General features: G+C 42.6%; 1 protein-coding gene across 10 annotated transcripts; it reads left to right on the forward strand.

Moving 5' to 3' along the window:
• The first annotated feature begins 12,163 nt into the window (after window positions 1-12,163).
• On the forward strand, window positions 12,164-23,979 carry LOC120722446 (GTPase IMAP family member 8-like). Of its 10 annotated transcripts, none has more exons than XM_040013448.1 (6): window positions 12,164-12,451; window positions 12,634-12,699; window positions 13,541-13,618; window positions 14,174-14,229; window positions 20,672-21,904; window positions 21,997-23,979. In XM_040013448.1, the coding sequence occupies exons 4-6, from the start codon at window positions 14,211-14,213 to the stop codon at window positions 23,550-23,552; spliced, it is 2,808 nt and encodes a 935-aa protein (XP_039869382.1). In that variant the 5' UTR covers window positions 12,164-12,451; window positions 12,634-12,699; window positions 13,541-13,618; window positions 14,174-14,210; the 3' UTR covers window positions 23,553-23,979. The 10 variants fall into 10 exon arrangements, with proteins under 10 accessions (XP_039869382.1, XP_039869384.1, XP_039869380.1 ...); XM_040013450.1 differs by having other exon boundaries at window positions 12,657-12,699; XM_040013446.1 differs by having other exon boundaries at window positions 12,634-13,618.
• The last annotated feature ends 1,371 nt before the right edge of the window (window positions 23,980-25,350 follow it).

A 25,350-nucleotide genomic window follows, 5' to 3' on the forward strand; every position in this document is an offset into this window, starting at 1 on the left:
CTTAAGCCAGATGAGAAAAAACCCACAAACCTCTCTGACACTGTTCGAGCCACTTTCGATTGATTCTTCCCACTTGTCTAATGTTGATGCACGCTCCAGGATGTGCCTACTCCATGATGAATTTGAGGAAACGCAGACAGGATGAAGTAGATAAGCAGTACTTTTGTAACATGGTGAAAGTGTCTTTACACACATTTATTGAATCTTCCAGAGTTCATGTTACAGTTCAAGAACTATGCACAGTATGAAGTGTTGATCTGAACGAACAAAAGAAACCAGCCTACAGGGAGCTGCAGAGGAATTCAGACCAATAGGAAAGTCTGACTAGATGTGAAACATCTACATGTGACTATGCAGAGAAAAATGTTGAATCACAGCCCCAACAATTTAAAAGTGCTCCACCTAACCCAGAAGTGTTATTGCTGCTGTCATAAAGCAGGAGACATCGCTGCATCTCTGAAGTCTAAACAGCAAAGCAAGTTAAAGGCATTAACGTGATTAGAACAGTGAATCGTGCTGAGCCTGAGTGCTTTAAATCCCTAATCCTCGATGGATTTATGTCATTGACAGTGAAATCAAGCTCTGGTTTAACTCAGCACTAACAACTTTCTAAAACTTAATGGCAATAAAACACTGGATGCACTTCCACCAGATCTCCAGACCACAAACTCTCTCACCACTTTTAAATCACGTCTCAAACCCATCTATTCAGTATTGCATACAACTGACTCTGTCTTAGTCCATTTATACGTTGCTCAGCATTCAATGGCTGCCCACTGCTTCACTGGGTAAATGGGTTAAATGCAGAGGAGCAATTTCCCTATGGGGACTAACACATTATTGAGGGTCTTAAAGGTGCCTATAAATAAAATGTATTATTATTATTAGTAGTAGTAGTAGTAGTAGTATTGACAGGCTCACTGAGGATCACAAACCAGTGAGAATACTGGGACACTGAGAACCAGATGGGTTGAGCAGCACCCACCCACTCAGCCTTACAGCTGAAACGTCCTGGGTTTGAGTCCGACCCCAGAGTGTGTCTGCTCTCCAAAGTTTAGTTTTTTTGTGATACAACTTGCTGTACTTGGTCAGTCCAGCAGCTGAATGAAAATATCATTTAATCCATGTTTGTGACTAAGATTTTTTGTTTGTTTGTTATTTATTACTGTGTGATCAAATATGGGACTTTACAGGAGTGCTGGGCGTTTTTTTTTTTTATATTTTAACCAGCAAATCCATTTTTAAGTATCTGTCCCAACTTACAGATCCTGCTTTATTTTGATGGTAAAAAAGACCAATGAAAAAGTAAGGCTTTTGTTAAAGTGAATTGTTTGGGGGTTTTTTTTGTTGTTTTTTTTTTCCTTGCCTGTCCCGTTTGGCTCTTTTGCATCAGAATTGTTGTCTAAAGGCAAAGAAAGATGCCCAACGGATTTACTTTACCAAATTGACCATCCCAGCCTTGCCGTAATGGTCCATTTGATTCACCTTTTATTGTTTATTTTATTTTCACTTGCTGAATACGGGACAGACTTGACTGGGGGAAAGAAGGGGAGAAAGAAAGAGGGAAAGAGAAACAGCTGAGAAGAGGGACGGGGGAGAAGGGCAAAAAACAAAAACCAACAGAACGGGCAGAGAAAAAAAATTAAATAAAAAAAATGCATATATCAATCACCTGGATCACCTGCTGAGAAAGAAAAAGAAAACAAGCAGAAGAGAACAAGAGTAATAGAATAAACAACATCACAATGATATATGGGAATATGACAGTAAATACTAAATATTAAACATTATTGTGCAGCACGTAAGATCAACAGAACACAGTGTGCTTTGAGGTAGGAGCCAAAAAGGGTGTAGTTTGTGGGTGTGATCACCCGTGTGTACACCTGTGAGCATGGACGCGCTTGTTTTTTGTTTTTTAAAAGGTTCCTTCATGTAATGATCTGCTAGAGGGTGTGGGGGGGCCACAGCCCCGTCCTCCAGGGCATGAAGCAGGTATGGAGGAGATCAAAGCTCCAGACATCCAGAGGCCCCCAGAACACAAGAGACCAAGGAAGACCAACAGAGGGGCAGCCGCGCCACTGTCCCAGAAAGAGCTGAGGAGAGTCCCAGATGAGGGCTCACTCAGCAGCCACGGAGCAGAAGCCAGGGGGAGTTGCAGTGACGCGCCCGTGAGCTCCGCCGGCAGCCAGCCGTGCCTGAGTGACCGAGCCCCAGGCCGAGAGGCCGGGGGCACCCCACCTCCAAAGTGGCCCGAGCGAGCCCCAGGCTCCAGGCCCCGATAAGCGGCCGCCAAGGAGTGAGCCGGTGTGTACCTGGACGCCCACCCCCAGACACAAAGAACCACCAACGCACCGATGTCTGAGGGAGTCCGCCACTGGCAGGGGAAGTGGTGGTGGGGGGAGATAGGCCTCCAAACCTTGGAGGGCCTGAGATGTCCCCAGAGAGGTGGCGCCTGACACCCAACCTGACATATAGACACAGACATACAGGCACACACAGACACAAACATCCATTCCCACCCTCATGCTCTCATATGCACTTACTCCACACTCAACCAACGTGGAGACAGACATAAAGAGACGCTGTACACACGATCACACTCCCCAAGCGTACTCTACGAACCGGGTCTAGGTACCCTTGCCCCTGGAGGGGGGAACTGCACCCAGACCCAGGTGGTGTTACCCTTTTCCCTGCGGTGGGGGGAGGCAGACCGCCCCGACTCCGCAGCAGCAGGGAGGCCCCACACTCCAGACCGCAGTCGGACGGCCAACTCCTCCTCCTAGCCCCCCCCCCGCTCCAGCAGGCCGCAGAGAATGGGGGTGAGAGAAGACTCCAAACCTCCCTCCACCTGCTCATTGTAGTGTTGATGCATGTGTGTTCTAAGGTGCAATTAAAACCCAGGAGGGCATGGAGCTACCTGCCAGAGAGCAGCAGGTAAGCGCATAGTCCCTCCTGCTAGCCCTCAATGTCTACGTGTATTTAAAATTGAGAGGTGGGCAACGACGCCAGGGGTGGGGTGTACACCCTGATGGTAACTTGGATTCCGTGTATCGTGCCCACCCCCAAGATCCTATATGTACAGTGGGGCAAAAAAGTATTTAGTCAGCCACCGATTGTGCAAGTTCCCCCACTTAAAATGATGACAGAGGTCAGTAATTCGCACCAGAGGTACACTTCAACTGTGAGAGACAGAATGTGAAAAAAAAATCCATGAATCCACATGGTAGGATTTGTAAAGAATTTATTCGTAAATTAGGGTGGAAAATAAGTATTTGGTCACCTCAAACATGGAAAATCTCTGGCTCTCACAGACCTGTAACGTCTTCTGTAAGAAGCTTTTCTGTCCCCCACTCGTTACCTGTATGAATGGCACCTGTTTGAACTCATCATCTGTATAAAAGACACCTGTCCACAGCCTCAAACAGTCAGACTCCAAACTCCGCCATGGCCAAGACCAAAGAGCTTTCGAAGGACACCAGGAAAAGTATTGTAGACCTGCACCAGACTGGGAAGAGTGAATCTACAATAGGCAAGCAGCTTGGTGTGAAAAAATCAACTGTGGGAGCAATCATCAGAAAATGGAAGACATACAAGACCACTGATAATCTCCCTCGATCTGGGGCTCCACGCAAGATCTCATCCCGTGGGGTCAAAATGATCATGAGAACGGTGAGCAAAGATCCCAGAACCACACGGGGGGACCTGGTGAATGACCTGCAGAGAGCTGGGACCAAAGTAACAAAGGTCACCGTCAGTAACACACTACAACGGCAGGGAATCAAATCCCGCAGTGCCAGACGTGTTCCGCTGCTGAAGCCAGTGCATGTCCAGGCCCGTCTGAAGTTTGCCAGAGAGCACATGGATGATACAGCAGAGGATTGGGAGAATGTCATGTGGTCAGATGAAACCAAAGTAGAACTTTTTGGTATAAACTCAACTCGTCGTGTTTGGAGGAAGAAGAATACTGAGTTGCATCCCAAGAACACCATACCTACTGTGAAGCATGGGGGTGGAAACATCATGCTATGGGGCTGTTTTTCTGCCAAGGGGACAGGACGACTGATCCGTGTTAAGGACAGAATGAATGGGGCCATGTATCGTGAGATTTTGAGCCAAAACCTCCTTCCATCAGTGAGAACTTTGAAGATGAAACGAGGCTGGGTCTTCCAACATGACAATGATCCAAAACACACCGCCCGGGCAACAAAGGAGTGGCTCCGTAAGAAGCATTTGAAAGTCCTGGAGTGGCCTAGCCAGTCTCCAGACCTCAACCCCATAGAAAATCTGTGGCGGGAGTTGAAAGTCCGTGTTGCTCGGCGACAGCCCCAAAACATCACTGCTCTCGAGAAGATCTGCATGGAGGAATGGGCCAAAATACCAGCTACTGTGTGTGCAAACCTGGTAAAGACCTATAGTAAACGTTTGACCTCTGTTATTGCCAACAAAGGTTATGTTACAAAGTATTGAGTTGTATTTTTGTTATTGACCAAATACTTATTTTAGGTGGGGGAACTTGCACAATCGGTGGCTGACTAAATACTTTTTTGCCCCACTGTATGTGTAATGAGAGTGTGAGTAATGTGAATGTCTAAGTTGTGGGATAAAATTGAGGCAGAGGCAGCCAGAAGGGGACGGGGGGGTAGCCTCCTCTGCACCCTGGTGACATACCCCTACTCCAAGGCCCTGCATGTGTGGGTGGTTGTGGTGGAGCGGGAAGAGGCAGGTTACCCTCTTTATGACCATGATGTTGTTTGAAACAGTTGTGATCAGGACGTCACGTAGAAGGGGGTCAGCACAGAGACTACAAGCCCATTATCATCAATGGAGCTCCAGTGGAGAGGGTGCAGTCCTTCAAGTATCTTGGTGTCCACATCTCCTCAGACCTGACATGGGCTGCCCACATTCAGGTCCAGACCAAAAAGGCTAGGCAGCGCCTGTATCACCTACGACAACTGAGGAAGTTCAGGGTCTCTCCAAAGATCCTCAGGATTTTCTATACAGGCGCTGTGGAGAGCATCCTCACACAGAACATGACATCGTGGTTTGGGAACAGCTGTGTGAAGGACCAAAAAGCTCTCCAGAGAGTGATCCGTACAGCAGAACGCTGCTGCAGGATTGCTCTCCCCCCGCTTCAGGACACCTACACCAGGAGATGCCGGACTAGAGCAGCGCAGATACTGAAGGACCCGTCCCATCCTGGCAACAAACTGTTCCAACTTCTGCAATCTGGTAGAAGGTTCAGCATCTTCCGGGCAAGGACAGAGAGACTCAAGAGGAGCTTCTATCCCCAAGCCATCCGTGCCCTAAACACACACACCCGCCCTCTCACATCATCTATAATTGACTGAGACAGGACTCTTCCAGACACTAAACCAAGGCACAAAGTACATTTCAATTCCTTTAATTTTAAATATGTTTATATTGTCTATCCTGTAAAATAGTCAGATATCTATTCATATTAATGTACAGAATTCACCTGCTTGCTGCTACTACTGCACATTCACCCAATGTATATACTATATATATATATATATATATATATATATATATATATATATATATATATATATATAATGTTCTTCCTCTACACCCCCCCCCCCCAATTTTTGCACATGTCGAGGAGCGTGTCAGGCTACATTTCACTGTGTGTTATACTTGTTTAACTATGCATGTGACAAATAAAAAACCTTGAACCTTGAACCTTGAACGTGCGCACACACACACACACAGACACACACACATTCTCACATGCATACACACACACACACACACACACACACACACACAGACACACACACATTCTCACATGCATACACACACACACACACACACACACACACACAGACACACACACATTCTCACATGCATACACACACACATACATACAGTGCCTTGTCTTTGTAACCAAGGGGGGTTTACGAGGGGAGGTACTTGTGTAAACTATTGTTTATTGTGACAGTTTTTTCAATAAAAGGCAGCGAGCGGAGGCCGGACTCGGGGTCATTCGTGATGGGATTCGAAGTGCGTTCCTGAGATACCGACGAGGCCTCCCTTGCAAGTAAATCGATCGACCGCTGTTGCCTTGCTTTTTTTGTTCTTCAGGGGAATAAGTCCCGGGGTCAGCGGGGTCTAAGTTTAGACCCAACAGCTTTCATCTTCATACATTTTTGAGATATTCATGTTCAAACATCGTGCCAGAAAATAGTTTGAAGGGTTGGCTGACCATTATTTAAAATGAAAAAAAAAAAAGGAAAAGTATTAATATATGAAACAAAAATTAGACAGTTGGTGGTTCTTTTTATGGTGATTAATAATAGTAAATAATAGTAAAATGCAGCACTGTTGTACAGGCAGCCGTTAAACTCGTGATTTCCGAATTACTGTAGTGCTGCTGTTTGAACATTAAGGCTTCCTTCACACTCGCTGCTGTTTGAGAGCAAAGATTAGATATGAAAATAGAATTCAAACTCTACTTACAGATGACGTCAGCAAGTACAGTGCTGGTGTCCTTTTGTAAAACTGTTGAACAATGAAGTTGTAAGAGTGTAGGTTTATCACTGATGCTCATCAGGGAAACAAAGACTTTAGACTTTCCTACTCTCCCCGCAGTCCGTATGACTTCTAATGTGAAACCTAACCTGCATTAGTTACCAAGGCAAATTACCCAGGTGAGAGGAGAGGTGAACCACCTTGTTACTGCTGAGTTAACCCTGAAGTTACCTGGATAAGACCAAAACATCTACATTGCTGCTGAAACAGAAAACAGTGCGTTTACTGCGGCACCTCAGAGTAAATCATATCACAGAATATGATGAGCTTATGTTGAGGCGAACTGAAGAGGAGGACAGGGACAGGTGCTGCTAGGGCGAGACAGACGTCTCTCACAGAGTCCTTTACTGCTGCAGGCAGGCAACGTGTTCAAATAGGGCAAAACTTGAGGTTTTTTATTTCTATATGATGAACTCTGCATTATTAAGTGATAAGAACAAGAAATCTGATGTCCTGTAATCATTGTGACGCTATAGTTTGAGATACAATAAATAAAATAAGTTTTTGTACAAAGTATCGGATCGGTATCGTTGATACCACCCTGGATATTACTTGGTATCGGATCGGAAAGGAAATCAGTGGTATCACACATCACTAGTGTTTAAGAATCTTGGTGTTCATATTCATAACATGTTTACAGATGTATTTGTTATACTAGAAAGTCTTGGCGAGGGTTATCAGGTGTGGTGTTCTAGAAGATTTGTACAATTACATTTTTATATACATGAGTGTGAACGACCATACTATATACACAAACACACACACAAAAACATTTACAAAATTGTTAAGGCGGGTAACACCAGAGGTTCAGTATGGCTAGCTTTGGTGATGTGAACGCCACATGTGGAGGTAATAAGGCACATATAACACTTTTTTCATGTTAGCCACATGTAGGGCAGCTGTCACCTCACAGCAAGAAGGTTACTGGTCTGAATGGGTACCATGAGTATCTAAGTCAGCTAGGATAGGCTACCTGATAAGGAGACCTGGTTACAGATAATGGACAAAGCATATCTTACTTCTCAGCAGGTGTTCATAAAGTTTCCTCATCTTCATGAGGATGTCACGTGCAGCACCTTCCGCTGGTTCGATGTGAGTGATCACGTCCCCTACTACACGGCCCTTTCAGTCAAACTGTCCAAGAAATAGAATTAGCTGGTAGCCCAGGGCATGTAGCTTTGAAACCTGCAAGAACAACAAAGAAAAACATGCAGCCAGTCTTTCATGTAAGCAAACGGATGTATAAGAAACCTTTAAGTTTCACATCTTTGTTGTTTTATTGTCGTAGTTAAACAGTAATTATGGTGACCAAACCTGTAAATTTCTCTTGAAATGTTTTGTCTCTCAGTTAATAGCCGATTAAATTAAAAATCAGAAGTAGCTTAAATTAAAATAGTTGAAGTTTTTTCTAGTTTGATGTCTTTAGTGTGATGATGTTATTCTGATGTGAATAACTTTTTTATTTATGCTCTTTTATAAATAAATATTTTATGTGTTTAAACATGTCTCGTTAGTTTCTTACTTCATCATATTCAAGGAAACATTGATAACTGTGATAAATATAGAATTGTCTGGCAGACCAACCCTAGATCAGAACTTTGAGACTTACTGACAACTGGGCAAAAATAACCACCCTGCTCGCATTTGTTTTTTTTAACAGAAGCAGCCCAGTTGCTGTTTTTAAGCTTTTCTTGTTTGTTTTCTTGTTCCTTTACGTTCAGGCTGCCCAGGCATCCACTGCATGTCTCCCTGTTGCAGGTGTTTGGAGCCTGACAGGAAGGGCATGGTTTGGTTTTTGGCTTTGTCATTTCTGCAAATGAAAACGAAACATTTAGGGATTATTTCAGGTCTGTTTTTGTGAGATGATTACATAAATAATTTCTGAGCAACGAAATTACAAATATTATGAAGGAGTATTACACCACATTTAGAAAAAAAATTAATTATGAGATTAAAGTCTTGAATATTGAATTCATTACAGAAAAATAAAATTTGCTAAAGTAGAGCATTACTAATGTTAACTGGGTGGCCAAGCTAGTGTATTTCACATGGGAAAACATTACAAAAGAAAAAAAAAACTTCTGCAGAAGTACTTCCCTTGGTACACTGACTGCTCTATGAAAATATTTAATAATAATGGATTGGATTTATATAGCGCTTTTCAAGGCACCCAAAGCGCTTTACAATGCCACTATTCATTCACTCTCACATTCACACGCTGGTGGAGGCAAGCTACAGTTGTAGCCACAGCTGCCCTGGGGCAGACTGACAGAAGCCAGGCTGCCATATCGCACCACCGGCCCCTCTGGCCAACACCAGCAGGCGGCAGGTGAAGTGTCTTGCCCAAGGACACAACGACCAGGACAGAGAGGCCAGGGATCAAACCGGCGACCTTCCGGTTACAGATGCGATTCCCAACCCCCCTGAGCCACGGTCGCCCCTGAATTTAAAGTATTAATCAGCTCATTAAAGTTTCTGTGAACATGCAAATTACCCGCAGACGTTATCACAACTTATTTAGCCAGGATCTGCCTCATGTCAAGTCAGAAAATCAAGTTCCAGCAGGACCCTGACTTGAAACATTGATTAATACAGAGGTTTCCAAAGTGTGGGGCCCGCCCCCTAGGGGGCGCAGAGCCATTGCAGGGAGGGCGCGGTATGAAAAGAAAAAAAAAAGAACGCTTGGACACCGCTAGTATAATGGACAGGGTTTTGACGGGGCTCCCACACAAACGCAAAGCAGGAGATGAAGCATCGCCAAATATGTTTCCAAACTAACTTCCTTCCAAGGAAAGACTAGAAAATATGGTGAAGCATATTTTGATTGATTGATTGATCATACTTTATTCATCCTGAGAGAAATTGGGTTAAGGCTGCCATCCACGCCAGTGCCATCTTACCCTTTTCCCTTTGGCTTCGCCTGCACAAGTGCCGAGGTAGGTCTCCCTGCAGAATTGGTTTTCCTTGCATCGGGAGCAGCGCTGGGCTGTTTAAATCACAGACAAACAGGATCCCACATTCTTGATTTTTAGTTCACAAACACTTCTTGTAATAACTAACTGCTCCTGACATTATGGAGATGTTAACTCTTTATACAGTAAAGTTACAGCGGGATACAAATAATATCAGGCTGATCCACCAAATCACGGACTAACAGTATCCTACAGACGCCTCTGCCTTTCATAATGGAGGGACAGTAACTGTGTGCATATGTAAGCGTGTAAAAACTGAAGATAGTCAGATTAACAGTATTTTGTCTCTATCTGCCATTGTAGAAATTCATCTCATGTAAACAATAACGTGCGTGATGTGAAAAAAGATGAGAGATGAGAGATGATGAGATAGCCTTTAGTTGTCAGTTGCAGGTCTTTTGCCCACAACCGAGATGACAGACCTTTGACGTTGCATGAAGTTCCTCGTCCACATGTAAACGCAAAAACTGAGTTTTAAAAAATCTCAGTTTTCGGTGATTTGAAACGCCGTTTACGTGTGGACGAAACAGCTGCGTGTTCAAAAACACCCGTGTAGGTGTGGACGTAGTGTAAAATAGTTAGTAGTTTATTTTATTACTGCCTGTAATTTATTGCAGTTTACTTTTATTTGTTTAATTGTTTACTTAATGTTTCAGGTGTGAAATAAACTGCAATGATTTTGAAAACAAAATATCACGGACAAACAGGATCCCACAGCTGTTTATGTTTTTGAACCCATTTTGCACAGAGAGGCATTTTTTGAAAAATGTATTGACAGCAATGTTGAACATTATTACACAGAAAAAACAACACGTAAAATAATGACACCGTGACGCCTCTGCCTTTGTAAATGGAGGGACAGTAACTGCGTGTAAAACCTGCAGATAGTCAGATTAACAGTATTTTGTCTCCATCTGCCATTCTGCAGTTCATCCCATGTAAGCAATAATGTGGCCACAGCGTGACGTGAAAAAAGGCGCATACCTTTGATGTTGCATGACGAACTCTGTATTCCTCGTCCACAAGTAAACGCAAGAAAGGAGTTTTAAAAAAATCTCCATTTTTGGTGATAGGAAACGCCGTTTACGTGGACGAAACAGCTGCGTTTTCAAAAACACCCGTGTAGGTGTGGACGCAGCGTAAAAGAGTTAGAAGTTTATTTTATTACTACCTGTAATTTATTGCAGATTACTTGTATTTGCTTAATTGTTTACTAAATGTTTGAGGTGTGAAATAAACCGCAATGGAGCAAAATATGGGCGTGTGTGGTTGGAGGATGTGTTTGTGCGTGTGCGCATTTTTCTTGTAAAACAAAAGGGGGCCCAGCAAAAAAAGTTTGGGAACCACTGCACTATGAGATGACGGGGAAAGGGCCCTTGGTTCTCCAATTAGATTGTACCTCACGGTGTCATGTTTTGCCATGACTGGGTTATTTTTTGAGTAAATGGACGGCTGAAGCCTCTGCTCTAAGCGTCTTTTACCACCGCGAGCGGGTGAATCGAGGACTCACAGCGTTTCATGTATGCGTGGAAGGGTACCTTTTGTGTCAGTATGAGAAGTTCAGGGACTTGACAAATCATGGGCATTTTAGGCATCGGGAGTGAGAACGGGTTGGTTAAAAGGGAGTTTTCCTTCCCATTGTTGCCAAAGTGACCCGATAGAAAATACAGGGTCTTACTCTGTCTCCCTAATCAAAGACAGGAGAAAAAAGGTACCGAAATAAAATGGCTTCCCACCCCTAAAGCTACAGGGTCAAAATAAAAGGTCCATTTACACTATTTACAACACAGCGAAAAGCTTCTCATCCTAGAAAACAGATTCACACGCAGCCATATGGGAACAGGAAGTGGCAGCGAAGGGCGCCACTGCCAATTTGTATCCGGCCTCTCCCAGTCCTCCACCAATGGTCAGCCTCCACCTGGAACTTACATAACACCAACAACACAGAAAACAAACTTTGAAAAAATGTTTGTCTGAAGTGAAAATGCAAAAAACACTTCATGAAAATTGCACCAACTCATCTTCATGGAATCTGTTACTGATACTAAGTGAGCAGATAAAACAGGTCAGGCAGGTCTCTCTTTACAGAACTAAACATGCATAACAGACGCCGTGTGAGCTTTTAGGATTGAGAAACATTTAGTGATCTCATATGGGCGATACATTTGTGGCGACAAACAAATTGTGCTTGCTGTAACTCTGGCCTAGTGAGTTACAATGAGTAAATGAAAGAAGAACAGTTTCTTCCAGGTGTTTTTATTTCTTGCTTTCTTCTTTACAAGATATTTAATTCTTGTAGACTTTAAACCCTGTAATATGTTTGGGGTGGCTGTAGCTCAGGCAGTAGAGCAAGTCACCTACTCCAGGCTGCTTCAGTCTCATGCCAACATCCGTGGGCAAGGTCTTGATGCTCAGGCTCAGTCATCCAGGTAAGTAAATCCCAAAAAGTTGATTCTGTTCATCTGGATGTTTTCAGTGGGAGAAACATTTCGTCACTCAGTGACTTCTTCAGTCTCAGCTGACTGCAGGTTTCCCCAACCTTATAAAAAGTACATTGCACAATGACTGAAACTAACACTACTGAATTAACAATGGGACAACTACTGATCAAAGCCCATTGATTGAAATCTCAACCTAATTTCTTTGTTTCAGTATATTGATTGTTGCAAAACATTTTTTGATGACTTCTTCATGTTTTTTACAAAGAGGACTTTAACCATTAGGGGAAAAAACATTATCAGAGCACAGATATGGTGGGATTTAACATCTTGATGTCTGAGTCCATGTTTCTTAACTGAAAAACAAGCTAGTGTTACCTGACACATTTTTTTCCAAACCACACCCAGGCCACATATTTCACAGGCAGAACAGGAGTTTTATTTACTTTCACTTTAGCCATCTTGGTGTGAGGACACAACTGACTTCAGCAGGTAAGAAATAACTAGATACCTAAATGCCTTCACCGAAAGAAAACAAGGGAAACTACTGACGTAAATACAATTTTCAATGTGAGGGAATAAGTGGTGATTTTTGTTTTGTTTGATCTCAGCTGACACTTCAGATTACTTCTAGCATTTTTGTGAAATTCTTATATGATTGCATACTTTTATAGAGAACATGTCATTCCACCTCCAGAACCAGATGCTTCATGACATTCAGTCACTACTGGTTACAACAGGTAACCTTCTGTGTAATCATAAATTATATACTTGTGAGTTTTCAGTTATTTTGTTTGTATTTATTGTCCTGGTCCTGGGTCTGTGACCCAGTGAGTTGCACTGTTTATTATTTATTTCCCTCATGTTATTGCTGTCTGTATTTCTAGGTCCTAGTTTTGATCCCTTTGCTCCTCATGTTATTCTGTGCTCCCTCTGTTCTGTGTCTACTCATCCCTGCCTGTGTGTTCCAGTGTAGTCAGGTCTCTGTGTAAAGCTTGTGTCTCTGAGTCTGTGTGTGTTGAGTTTCCTGTTTTATTGTGAAGGTCTGTGTCTCATGTATTCTGCTTTACTTCCTTGTCTCGTCTTGCCCAATCAGTTCCAGCTGTTGCCACCTGTTCCTCATTCCTTCATGTTTCTGCTTGTGTATTTGTAGTGCAGTCATCTCGTTCTCATCGCTGGTCCGTCTGCGATGTCTCCTGGAGTCTCCCTGTGTTTCCTCTGTTTAGGTTCCCCTTAGTTTCTGTGTATGCCATTCTCCGCTCCTGCTGTATCCTGCGCACCTTAAATAAAGCTCACTTGCATCATAGGCCGTGCTTCCATTTTGGGTCCTCGATCATAACTCCACACGTCTGCCGCCGCAGCTGTGACATTTGTATATATTTTTTCTTAAATAGTTTGAATTTTGAATACGTTTTGTAAAATATGTTCAGCAATTGGTAAATATGCAATGGAAATGTGTTTCAAACACAGAAAACAGCTGTAAACACTTTGATCTTTGTAGCACTCACAGTTTGTATTAAAACTTTACATTTGGAGAAATATCGCCATGTGAAACACTCTTATCTTATTTTATTAATCCAGGCACAGCTCTACTTTAATTCATACCTCTTGAACTGTCAAGTTGATCTTGGTGTAAGGAGACATTGGAGACATCAGCAGGTGAGTGAACTAGAATGAAAGTAAATTCTTCCAAATTAAATGTAAATGAAGCTTGTCGATAATGTATTTAGAAAGTAAATCACTGATCTCACCCACAACTGAAAATTACTTATTGGTAACTGTCAAATTAATTATTATATCAAAATTTTCGATGAAATAATAGTACAAAGTAATACTAAGGGGCAATGCGTAGGTGATTTTTTTAAACACCAAATCACAGTTATCAGCCATATGAACATTTTCAAGCAACTTAAAGAAGTCCAGACGCTTTTCTTTCCAAGCTCCTTAGACTACGATGACCTGGATGACTGAGAACCTCTTAACTCTGAACTTTTAATATTATGTTAATATTAATGATGATTATGCATAAATTACATGCTTCTGCTTCTTCCATACTTATCACTTAATTTAAATACTAATAATTAAAAATGATATCATAGTTAAGGTTAAAGATTCTTTTTGGTTAGAAGGATTCATTTTCTACAGTCGCCTTGCTTTTGGAGTGTGTATTTGTCAGTGTTGTGTTTATAGCATCAAACACTTTCCCCTCTACAGGTCAACCAGTCTATGGTGTTTTCAGCAGAGTGACATCATGGCCTTTTCAGAATCTGGTGAGTCCAGTTATCTTCACTGAGATAACTCACTGCACTGACACTTTGCAAATATTTCACAAGCACTTAGACAAAAAGAGTTTAAATATCAACATCTTTACGGGCTTGTGCATGCGTAACCACACAAGCTGGGTACAGCTTCAGGGTCAACGAAATGTCTGGGGCCTTGTGACTGAGGGAATTATCTAGAACAGTGGTTCTTAACCTGAGTTCGATCGAACCCTAGGGGTTTGGTGAGTCGTCTCAGGGGTTCGGCAGAGCCTCCGCCGTGACATGCACGGCTCATTTTGTGCACCAGTAAAACAAAATCTATGTCTTGAATTTGAAAAAAAAAATCATATTTTATTTTTCACTAAAGAAAAGTGCAGTGAATGCGCATAGGAAACTGGTGGGGTTCGGTACCTCCAACAAGGTTAAGAACCACTGATCTAGAACCTCCAGACTAGGACGCACTAACCCACCCCAACAACACGCAAGGTTAGCAAGGTTGGGCATACTGCGATGGGAAAAACTCCCGCAACAAGTTCTGATTTTATATAAACCCATTGAACTGGTCTCAGAGCCATCTCTATTCCACGCAGTACAACATTAAAACCACATGCAGTCTGCTGAGAAAGGCAAAACACTAGAAAGAATTAATCTGAGCACCTCCAGCGTCTCTCAATATGCGCACTGGTTTCAGGTCAGTGTTTCTATTACTTAGTGAGACCAAACCATCAAAGATGAACGGTTCAAAATAAGGTCCCGGCACCTTACCGCCACAACCAAGCAACTCAGGATTGGATGCTACTTTCACAAAGGCAATACCTTAGTTTGCTGAGAATTTAATGCTTCAGGTCCAAACAGTTCCCAATGACATGTCCCGGTTTATAACAACACGAAATTCATGACTCTTTTGAACCTAAAGTTTTAGCCATGCCTGCCTGCTGCACGGCACTGAGCCATGACTTCTCATTAACTGTGAAAAAGGATTTATGGGTGAGCACATACTCATCAGCGAGAACAGCTGCAGTTGCTAAAGTGTTTACTTTCTGCTCATTCAAGTGTAAAACTACACTCTCTGGAAGGCCCTTTTTAAAGTCTTCCAGTGACATCAATTCACGCAGTGATTAATAATCATTGGCTTTTAACGCAGAGTACTACTTGTCAAAAAGGATCCCTTTTTCCCTGGTAAACTCCCCGTATGTTTGGGAGGGAAGTTTCCTGTTGCCGAAATTTCTGCCTGTATGCTTCAGGGACCAATTCATAGGCCTGAAAAACAGCCGATTTTACACTGGAATAATTCAAACTGTCCTGTAAAGGAAGTGTGGCCACCACCTTCTGGGCTTTGCCAGTCAGTTTACACTGCAATAAAAGGGGCCATATATCACTCGGCCACTGCAAAGTCGGGGTAGAACCTGGAAGAACAGCAGAGACAGATGAGGCTTGTGGCTGAGACTCCAGCTTACGCAGCCTCATTCCTTTATCTGCTTCTGTCTCCAAGCAATGGATCTCGAGCTCTAGCTGAGCTCGCCTGACCTGGGCCTTCTCCTCAGCCTCCAAATGGAGCCGTACCAGTCGCACCTTTAACCGGGCCCCCAATCCATGCTTCTGAACTTCCAGAGGAGAGGTGATCATAGCCAGGGAGCGTGCGCGGTGTCTTCGCCCGCTCATCTCCCACACCATCCATACTAGAACCATCTTTATGGTCGCCCTCAAACAAGGAAGTTCGACTTAGCTCACCAGAGCCTTCAGGCAGGTAAGAGGCTTGGATCAAACCAGCCTCCACCAACTTGTCTGCTACTAGTTATTTCAGCTTACTCTTACAGAGTGTTTTAAGGACATGAAGCTTAAGGTGACCTGCAATCCGCAGCAATTCACACTTGTGGCAGCTATCAAGGAGCTCAACAGATGGAGCAGCTAAGAACCAATCCAAACAAAATGCAGCCAACATGGTGCTCAACCAGGGAGGAGGGCAGAGGGGAAATAAAGGTAGCAAAACACAGGTTCTCTCTTTTTCACAAATGGAATTCTCTCCTGATGGGGGAAAAGGAGCCCCGGACGAGCCCTTACTTATGTTACGACCCCCTCTGCTAGGGAACAGGGAGGAGTAACATACATAACCCCTCACACAGGAAACTAAATAAAGAAAATATTTTATTGCAGAGGCACCGTAGGGGTCTGGTGCAGTGTGTCGAGCAGCAGCCAGGAACAAGGCCCTAGCGGACTAATCCCCTGCTACCAAGACAAGAAATTGGGACATGGAATGTTCCTCTCTGGTGAGAAGTTAGTTAGTGTGTAAGGTTGAGAGGCACCGAATAGATATAATTGGCCTCAACACAAAGCTTGGGCTCTGGAACCAGTCTCCTGGAGAATGGATGGACTCTGTCTCCAGCTGGAGATGCCCTTGGTGGGAGGTAGCAGGCTGAGGTGGGTATTCTAGTATCCCCTCAGGTTGCTGCCTATATGTTGGGGGTTTTTCCCATGGACTAGAGGGTTTGTTCCCCGCGCCTTCGGGTCGGGGAATGGGTCCTGACTGTCATCTGCACATATGCGCTGAATGATGAGTACCCAGCCTTCTTGGAGTCCTTGGGTAAGGTGCTCCACCTGGGGACTCTGTTGTCCTACTGGGAGACTTCAATGGTCATGTGGGCAACGACAATGAGACCTGGAGGGGCGTGATTGGGTAGAGTGGCCTCCCGGATCAAAACCCGAGTGGTGTGTTTGTTTGTTTTTTCTTTCTTTCTTTTTTTTAAAAACCTTTATTTAAATGGTAAATGGCCTGTATTTGTATAGTGCTTTACTTAGCCCCTATGCACCCCAAAGTGCTTTACACTACATTCAGTCATCCACAAATTTAACCAGGAAGATCCATTGAGATTAAAAACCTCTTATTCAAGGACGACCTGGCCAAGACAGGCAGCAGGAAGAGTCTCACAGTTACAAAAGTTACTCAATTAAACACAGCCAGCAGCAACAACACACATGCAAAAATAAATAAAAATTAAAAAAAATAAAAATAAAATTAAACAAAAATTCCAAATTCTGTTAAAATGACAATCAGTCTAATGGAAACAGTTTCATGGATTCTTAGTTTACATTTAAAAGCACTTAATGAAAAGAATTCAGTCATTTTCCAGTCGTTCTGCAGGTTGTTCCAAGCACAGGGTTCTAAATTCAGTTCGGGCAAATGGAACAGAAAGCAACAAATAACCTTGTGCATGAAGAGGATAGCGACCAGCATGCTTCATTGCAAGCTGGGAACATATATAAGAAGGCAGCAATCCCAGTATTGCCATAGAAATAAAACTGCATAAGTGAGAGTTCCTCTGACTTGCCAAAGCAGACCATCCTACCTGAGAATAGAACTCACAGTGGTGAGTCTGAAATGTACGGTTAGTGATGAACATCAGATCAACCATTTGAAGAAATTGAGCAGCAGAAGCATTCATATATAGAATATCCCCATAATCCAGCACAGGTAAAAATGTTGCAGCAACAAGCTGCTTCTTTGTATTAAAAGAAAAACCCAGATATTTCTACGTGTGAACAAACTCTATTATATTACCCTGAAGAGTGGTTACTGATGGAATTGTTTGGGTCCATTTCCTTGATTTAGAAAACAACACTAGCTTTGTTTTGCCTGAATTGAGAACAGTTGTTGAACAACAGTTGAGTTGCTCGTTTGGCTCTCGGCGAAGGCGGTCACACTTTTCTCCTCTCCTCTCCCTTATCTTCCCTGCTTAGCTTCTTACAGTATGTCCTTGTCTTGTCTCGTGTTTTTATTTCTCCCTGGAACACACTCTCACAGTCTGTTTCTAAAACCTAAAAGAGAATTATGGATTTGATCAACTGGTCTCTGAATGCAATTGACACACTCTTCTCAACGAGAAGCCCCGGGTCGGGAGAGCCCGAGTGCCCTGGAAGGACTTTCCCTGCCGGACACACGATGGACGGGTGGCATAACTGGAGGGTCGTGTGCCTGGCGGGACTGTCGATCGAGGACGCTAAAGATATCTATCTATTTGGAACCATGATAACAGGGTTCTTGCTGATCGGAGCTGGCTTGGCCCTGGCTTATCGAAGAATTAAGACAGCGGAACCGGCTGTGCAAACCCCCCCAAGGCTGCCCGCTGGGATTGAAATGTTGGGACAAGGTGCAACTTCTCAGAATGGGCTCCCTGAGTGCAGCATGGTTAAGATCTTGGAGAAGCTTACGGCTGCCATGAACACTCAGAATAAGACCTCTGAGCGAAAGTTGGATCACATCGTGAAGCAGCTCACTGCAGTCGTGAGTTCTCAGAATCTGCTCTCTGAGCACAAGAATGACAAGACCACGGAGTGCAAGTTTGATAACATCATGGAGAAGCTCGCGGCTCTCCAACGGGAGATTGAGAGACCAGTGTCGGTGTCGGAGTGTTAAAGTACAACTTTGAAATTCTCATGAGTTGTTTGTATAAAAGAAAAAAATACCATCTAATTGCGGCTATCCCTTCGGCGCCAGCTGTGGGCTCAAGGCTGGAGCCGTACAACAACACCCTGATAACGACTGTGTTTAGACTGTTCTTCCCATTCCATGCAAGGCCACCTGGGTTGGCTGGTAGTCTGTTTACTTAGCCTGATAGTGCGAAGGACACTGTTTCAGCTGAACTATGGACACACACACACATACACTTACACTGATAAGCACTCACTCTCCCCCTCCCCCTTCCAATGCCTTCGATGCTTGACTCCTCTTGGGGAACACGAGGCGGGTCTGGGCCCGTGCTGGAGAGACGGTGCAGTGGCAGGATGGCTGCTGTGTTGCCTAGGATTACTCCTCACCCCCTACTGTTGCTGGTCACATGCTCCATATTGTTGTACTGTGGACATTTATGTGCTTTTCTGTGTGGAGGAGTTTTTTTTGTTTCCTGTTCTCATTCTGTCCTCCTATAGCCCAGCATGAGCAGAGGTCTCTTTTTTTTCCTCTTGTACTTTCCCATTGGTTCAAGGTTCTTTATTTGTCACATGCATAGTTATACAAGTATAACACACAGTGAAATGTAGCCTGACACGCTCCTCCACATGTGCAAAAATTGGGGGGGGGGGGGGGTAGAGGAAGAACATTGTAGTGTACATTTCAGTGTTTTTCTGTAATGCAACCGTTCTCTGACTTGTATCCCCATGTGATGTCTGTGTTGTGTGTGTATGGTCGGGGGGCGGGTTCATTCCACTGCAGGGCAACCTGCCACTGCATGTGGCGAATAAAAGCTTTAGTTTAAGCTAAAGTAATGAGTACTGGACAGGAGAAAATGTTTTCTGCAAGAAGTCAATGGCTTGGACAAGAGTTGAACCACAGCTGTAAATAACTGTGTCATCAGCATAGAAGTGCAATGTTGCATCTAGCACATTTAGACCAAGATTGTTTATGTAAATGATAAATAGAAGGGGACCTAATACAGAGCCCTGTGACACTCCGTTTATTTCTCGGACTTATGGGCAAATCCCATTTTGTCCATAACGAGTACCATGTTCGAACATAGGGGTTTCCATAAGTGCACATGGCACCAGGATGCCCTAGGTCACGGGTCGATGATGGATTTTGTAAATGTATCACTGGACCTGTAGCCATATGTTCTGGACACTCTGGTAAAGAGTTGGGCTGAGATATCAGCTGATCACGACCTGGTGGTGAGTCGAATCACACGGACAGACCAAGCACACCTAAAAGTACAGTGAAGGTGCGCTGCGAATGCCTGGCAGAGGCTCCAGTCCACGAGATCTTCAACTCACAGCTGTGGCATGTGGAACGTTGAGGCAATAAGTCAGACTCCTGGTGGGAAATGGCCTCCAGTTTGCCTGTAACAGGCCATGGCCTAGTGTGAGCAGTGGGGATGAGAATCAACATTTCCAAATTTCCACCATGTTGCTCAGTCGGAAAAGTTTGAAGAGCCCACTCTGGGTCATGGATGAGATCCTGTCCCAAGTGGAGGATTTTACGTATTTTTAGGTGTTGTTCACAAGTGACGGGAGAAGGAAGCAGGATATTGAGAGACGGATTGGTGCTGCAGCTGAAGTGATACGGATGCTGTACCAGTCCATCGTGTTGCAGAGACAGCTGAGTGTAAAAGGAAACTACCCACACCTAACTGTAACTGGGGACAACATTTAGTAAATACGGTCCATAGTTTCACACACACACACACACACACACACTGCGACAACATGGTGAGAGATGGATGGATCAGTCGACAGTGAGATAATATTCAAATTTGATGGCAGTTGTTAGGTGTCACTTAAGTCTGTAACACTAAGTTTTCTGTCTGTGCTGATCCACCTGTAACCAACTAAAAGATATAGTCAGAACTATTTTAAAGAACATTTTTCTGGTCTATTTAGTTATTGAAAACTACATAATGAAATGTGGTAAATGGGAGTGTGATGGAAATATGTGTGTTCTCATTATGAAAATTTTTTTTTTCAGCACATGAACTCAGAATAATGCTGTTTGGAAAAAATGATGACAAGAAATCAGCCCTGGAAAACCTCATCACTGGAAAGAAAAGATCCATTATGCCTAAAGTCCTTGGAGGAAGGCAATGTCACGCTGCCTCTGGAGAGTGGAACGGGAAACCGTTAACAGTAGTCAAAACTCCCGACATCTTCAGTCTGTCTGTTGATAAATTGTTAGAAGTGATGAAGAGCTGTGTGAGTCTCTGTCCTCCTGGACCAAATGTTCTGCTGCTGTTAGTGAAACCTTCTGATTTCTCTGAAGAGGACAGAAAAAATCTGAACTTGGTCCTCAGTGTGTTTGGTCAAGATGCATTTAAGCACTCCATGGTCATCCTGACACATAATGAGAGAAATAGTTCCTCAGTGGAAAGACTCATCAAACACTGTGATCACAGGCAGGAATATATCAGTTTTGACAAAAAAGACATTCCCATATCTTACTCAAAGTTTATGGAAAAAATGAATCAAATAGTGAGTAAAAACTGGGGAAAATATCTCATGTTAAAAGAAGAGGCTAAACCCACGAGAGTGAAGTCCAGTCTGAACCTGGTTCTGTGTGGGAGGAGAGGAGCAGTGAAGACGTCAGCAGCCAAGGCCATTTTAGGTCAGACTGAGCTTCATTCAGTCTCCAACTCATCAGAGTGTGTTAAACATCAGGGAGAGGTGTGTGGACGTTGGGTTTCCCTGGTGGAGCTGCCTGCCTTGTATGGAAAACCTCAGGAGGCAGTGATGGAGGAATCATTCAAGTGTATCTCCCTCTGTCAGGCAGTCCATGCCTTCATCCTGGTCCTACCTGTGGCTCCCCTCACTGATGAAGACAAGAGAGAGTTAGAGACCATCCAGGACACATTCAGCTCTCGGGTCAATGACTTCACCATGATTCTGTTCACTGTGGACTCAGATCCGACAGATCCAGCTGTTCTTAACTCTTTCAAGGAAAACCAGGACATCCAGAAGCTCCTTCAGACTTTTAGACAAAGACATGTGGTTCTCAATATCAAGGCTAAACAGCAGAGGGATAGTTTGGAGACCATGCTTCAGACTGTGGATAAAATGAGCCTGTCTGAAAAGAGCATGGGCAAACCACACTGTTATACAGCTATAACCTTGCTACATGCACAAATGGAGAAAGTCTTACAAAAAGAGAAAATCATTAAGAGGCAACAAGATGAAGCTAAGAAATTGAAGATGAACATGATCACTGGTAAGCACAAATATTTTTCTTAGTCTGATGTCCTACAGTCTTGATATAACAACCTACAATAATGAATATAAAACTTTATGTTTATGTTTTAGGTGGTGAAGTTGGAGAACAGGACTCAGACTGTCTCAGGATTGTGCTGATTGGGAAGACTGGCTGTGGAAAGAGCTCTACAGGAAACACCATTTTAGGAAGAGACGAGTTTAAAGCTGCATCAAGTCAAATATCAGTTACACAACAATGTCAGAAATTACATGGTGAGGTGGACGGTCGTCCTGTTGTTGTGGTCGACACTCCTGGTCTGTTTGACACAAGTTTGTCCAATGAAGAAATTCAAGAGGAGATGGTGAAATGTGTCAGTCTCCTGGCTCCAGGACCACATGTCTTCTTGGTGGTGATACAGGTCGGCAGATTCACAGAAGAGGAGAAAGAGACACTGAAACTCATCAAGAAATTCTTTAGGAAGGATTCAGAAAAGTTCACCTTTGTTCTTTTAACCAGAGGAGATGAACTGGAGCGTCAGGGAGAGTCTGTTGATGATTACATCAAGAACAAATGTCACAGTTCCTTTAAGAAGCTGATCTCTGACTGTGGAGGAAGATACCATGTGTTCAATAACTCTGAGAAACAAAACCGCACACAAGTCAGTGAGCTGATAGCAAAGATTGACACCATGGTGAAGGACAATGGAGGAAACTTCTACACCAACGAGATGCTGCAAGAGGCTGAAGTAGCGATACAGATGAAAATGGAGAGCATTCTAAAGAAGAAGGAAGAAGAGATTCAGAGAAAATACAATCAAGATATGGAAACCATTAAGGACACAATGGAAAAAGAGAGAAAACAAATGGAACAGGAGAGACAAGAAAAAGCCAAAGAACTCCAGGAAATGGAGGAGAAAATTAGGTTCGAACAAGAGAGAAGAAGAAAAGAAGAACAAATTAGAAATGAAGAAGAAATCAATAAGAAAAAGGAAGTAGAAATATATCGAGAGAATTTTAACAAACAGATTGAAATTGTGGATAAACAAATTCAGTCAGAAAAAGAGGAAAAGAAAAATGTCGACAGAAAGCTGGAAGAAAGCAGAGAACAGCTGAGAAAACAACAAGAAGAGTGGGAGAAAGAACAGAAAGAATGGTGGGAGAAACAACGACAAGAAGAAGAGACGAGACGAGAGGAAGAGCAAAAAATCAAAGAGCTTGAAGAAAAGTACAAACAAGAAAAGCAAATATATGAAAACAAACTTAAGGAGGATCACCTCAGAAGAGAACAGGAGGAAAAGGAGAAGAAAGAACTGGAGGAGAAACATAAGAAAACCCTGGAGGAGATGAAGAAAAAACATGAAGAAGAAGCCAGAAAGCAAGCTGAAAATGCCAATGAATCCCAAAAGAAACTTGTGGAGGAATTAGCTTATCAGAAGAAAGAATATCAGAAGGAAATGAATGAGTTACTGAAACATGTCATCAAAAGGAATTCCAGTTATTACAGGATCAAGAGATTACTGGAAAAACAGGAAAATGAAATGAAGAAAGTGAAGGATGAGGATAAAAAAGAGGAACTCCAGGAAACACATGAAAAAGAATTAGTGACGCTTATGCAAGAAATCTTATCAGAAAAGATCAATGACGCATCAGCCTGCAGCGTTATGTGATAAGAAACGAACAGTTTCAGATGCTTCATTTTATGTCAGTAAAAACAAAACGAAAAAGAATCAGTACTTCTTTAAAGTTCCGTATACTTCCCCATATTTTGCAGCACATAGAAAACACTTCTGCCTGGAGATTCATTATTTTCTAAAGCTAAATACATGTATTCATTTCCAATGAATACACAAAAAACAATCTAACAATATAAGGGTATGTTACAGAACTCCATTTGTTAGCTTACAAAAACACTAAAGACAAGTTATTATACAAGCACTTCTTCACATAATTATGTAATTTATTTCTGTCACCAATTACAATGAACAATCACAGCAGAATTTATTAGTTCAACACAAATCTCTGACGTCAGATGCAGCCAGGCCACAAAATGATCCGAAAAGGGGGGAAATGAATTATAATAGTAAAAACAGTCAATAAAAAAATCACAGTGGATCGACATGTTATTTGATTATTACAGTAAACAATATGGCAGAAAGCTGTAATACAGTTTTGTGTGATCATAACATACTTCGACTGCTAGTTAATAGAGACTTAATAATGAGACATGTAAATATAGTTGTGTCTAAATATGAAAAGACAGTGGTATAATACAGCTGTTATCACAACACAGTATGTGTGTATCAAGTAAGACTGTACTCAGACTGGCTAATATTATCCATCCATCCATTCGCTACCGCTTATCCTTTTCAGGGTCGTGGGGGGCGCTGGAGCCAATCCCAGCTGTCATAGGGCGAAAGGCGGGGTACACCCTGGACAGGTCGCCAGTCTGTCGCAGGGCCAACACACAAGGACAGACAACCATTCATACTCACATTCACTCACACATTCACACCTAGTGGCAATTTGGATTGTCCAATTAACCTATCCCCACTAACTGCTGTTTTGTGGCTAATATTATATACTGTATTATTAAAGCCGAACGTGTGGATTCCCTGAGTTTTATGTCCCCGAGTTGTTAAGTAACAATATGTTCATTTATAACCATTACTATTTTCATAAATATATGTTTGATTAGTAAAGAAGGCAATTTATCATAAATGTATGAATAAACAGGCGACAGGAAAACGTCTTTAGTTTTGGTCATTAGAGACAGTTTGGTTTTCTTTCAGTAAAAAAAAAGATTTTTATGACTTGAATGAAATTGAATGTTTACATATAAGTCATTCTATTTTCTCTGTGACCTTTAAATTACAAATATTACAGCATTAACTTAATTTTTAATATATATTAATATCACTTAAATCAATAGTATATTGTAATAAAATGCCTTTAATGCTTTGATTTTTTTCTTTGATTATTGATTCTCCAATATGTTTTTTGTTTCATAATTAATGACATAACTGAGACTGATTTTAATGATATGTCGTTTGCTTGTTTCATATGGATTATTTGATTTTACTACAGTTCTTGTCTGTGGTTCAGTGTGGACTGTTGTTAAATGGTGAAGTCCAAAACCTTTTTTCAGTAACTTCACGTCTTTCTTGATGTTTCATCAAAGTAAACATTGAATTAATATCTCCACTAACACAGATGTATGTTTTCCATTTTAACTCCCAGATTAGTGATGATTGGTTTAACAAACTGTGTCAAAGAACCAAGATCCATAGTCGTGGTCTCAGAAAAGCCACCAAAAACCGTCACTTCTGTTTTCTGCTCATTAAAATGCAAAAAGCCCAAAGCCATCCAGGCCTTTCATTTATCAAGACACCTGAGCAGGGAGTCTACTGATAAACCATTTATCTTTTTAATGAATCCTCGAGTCATCGGCATAATAATGGAAAACAA

Source organism: Simochromis diagramma, unplaced genomic scaffold (genome assembly GCF_900408965.1).
Source record: "Simochromis diagramma unplaced genomic scaffold, fSimDia1.1 OVJJ01000778.1, whole genome shotgun sequence".
In the NCBI taxonomy this organism is placed as follows: domain Eukaryota; kingdom Metazoa; phylum Chordata; class Actinopteri; order Cichliformes; family Cichlidae; genus Simochromis; species Simochromis diagramma.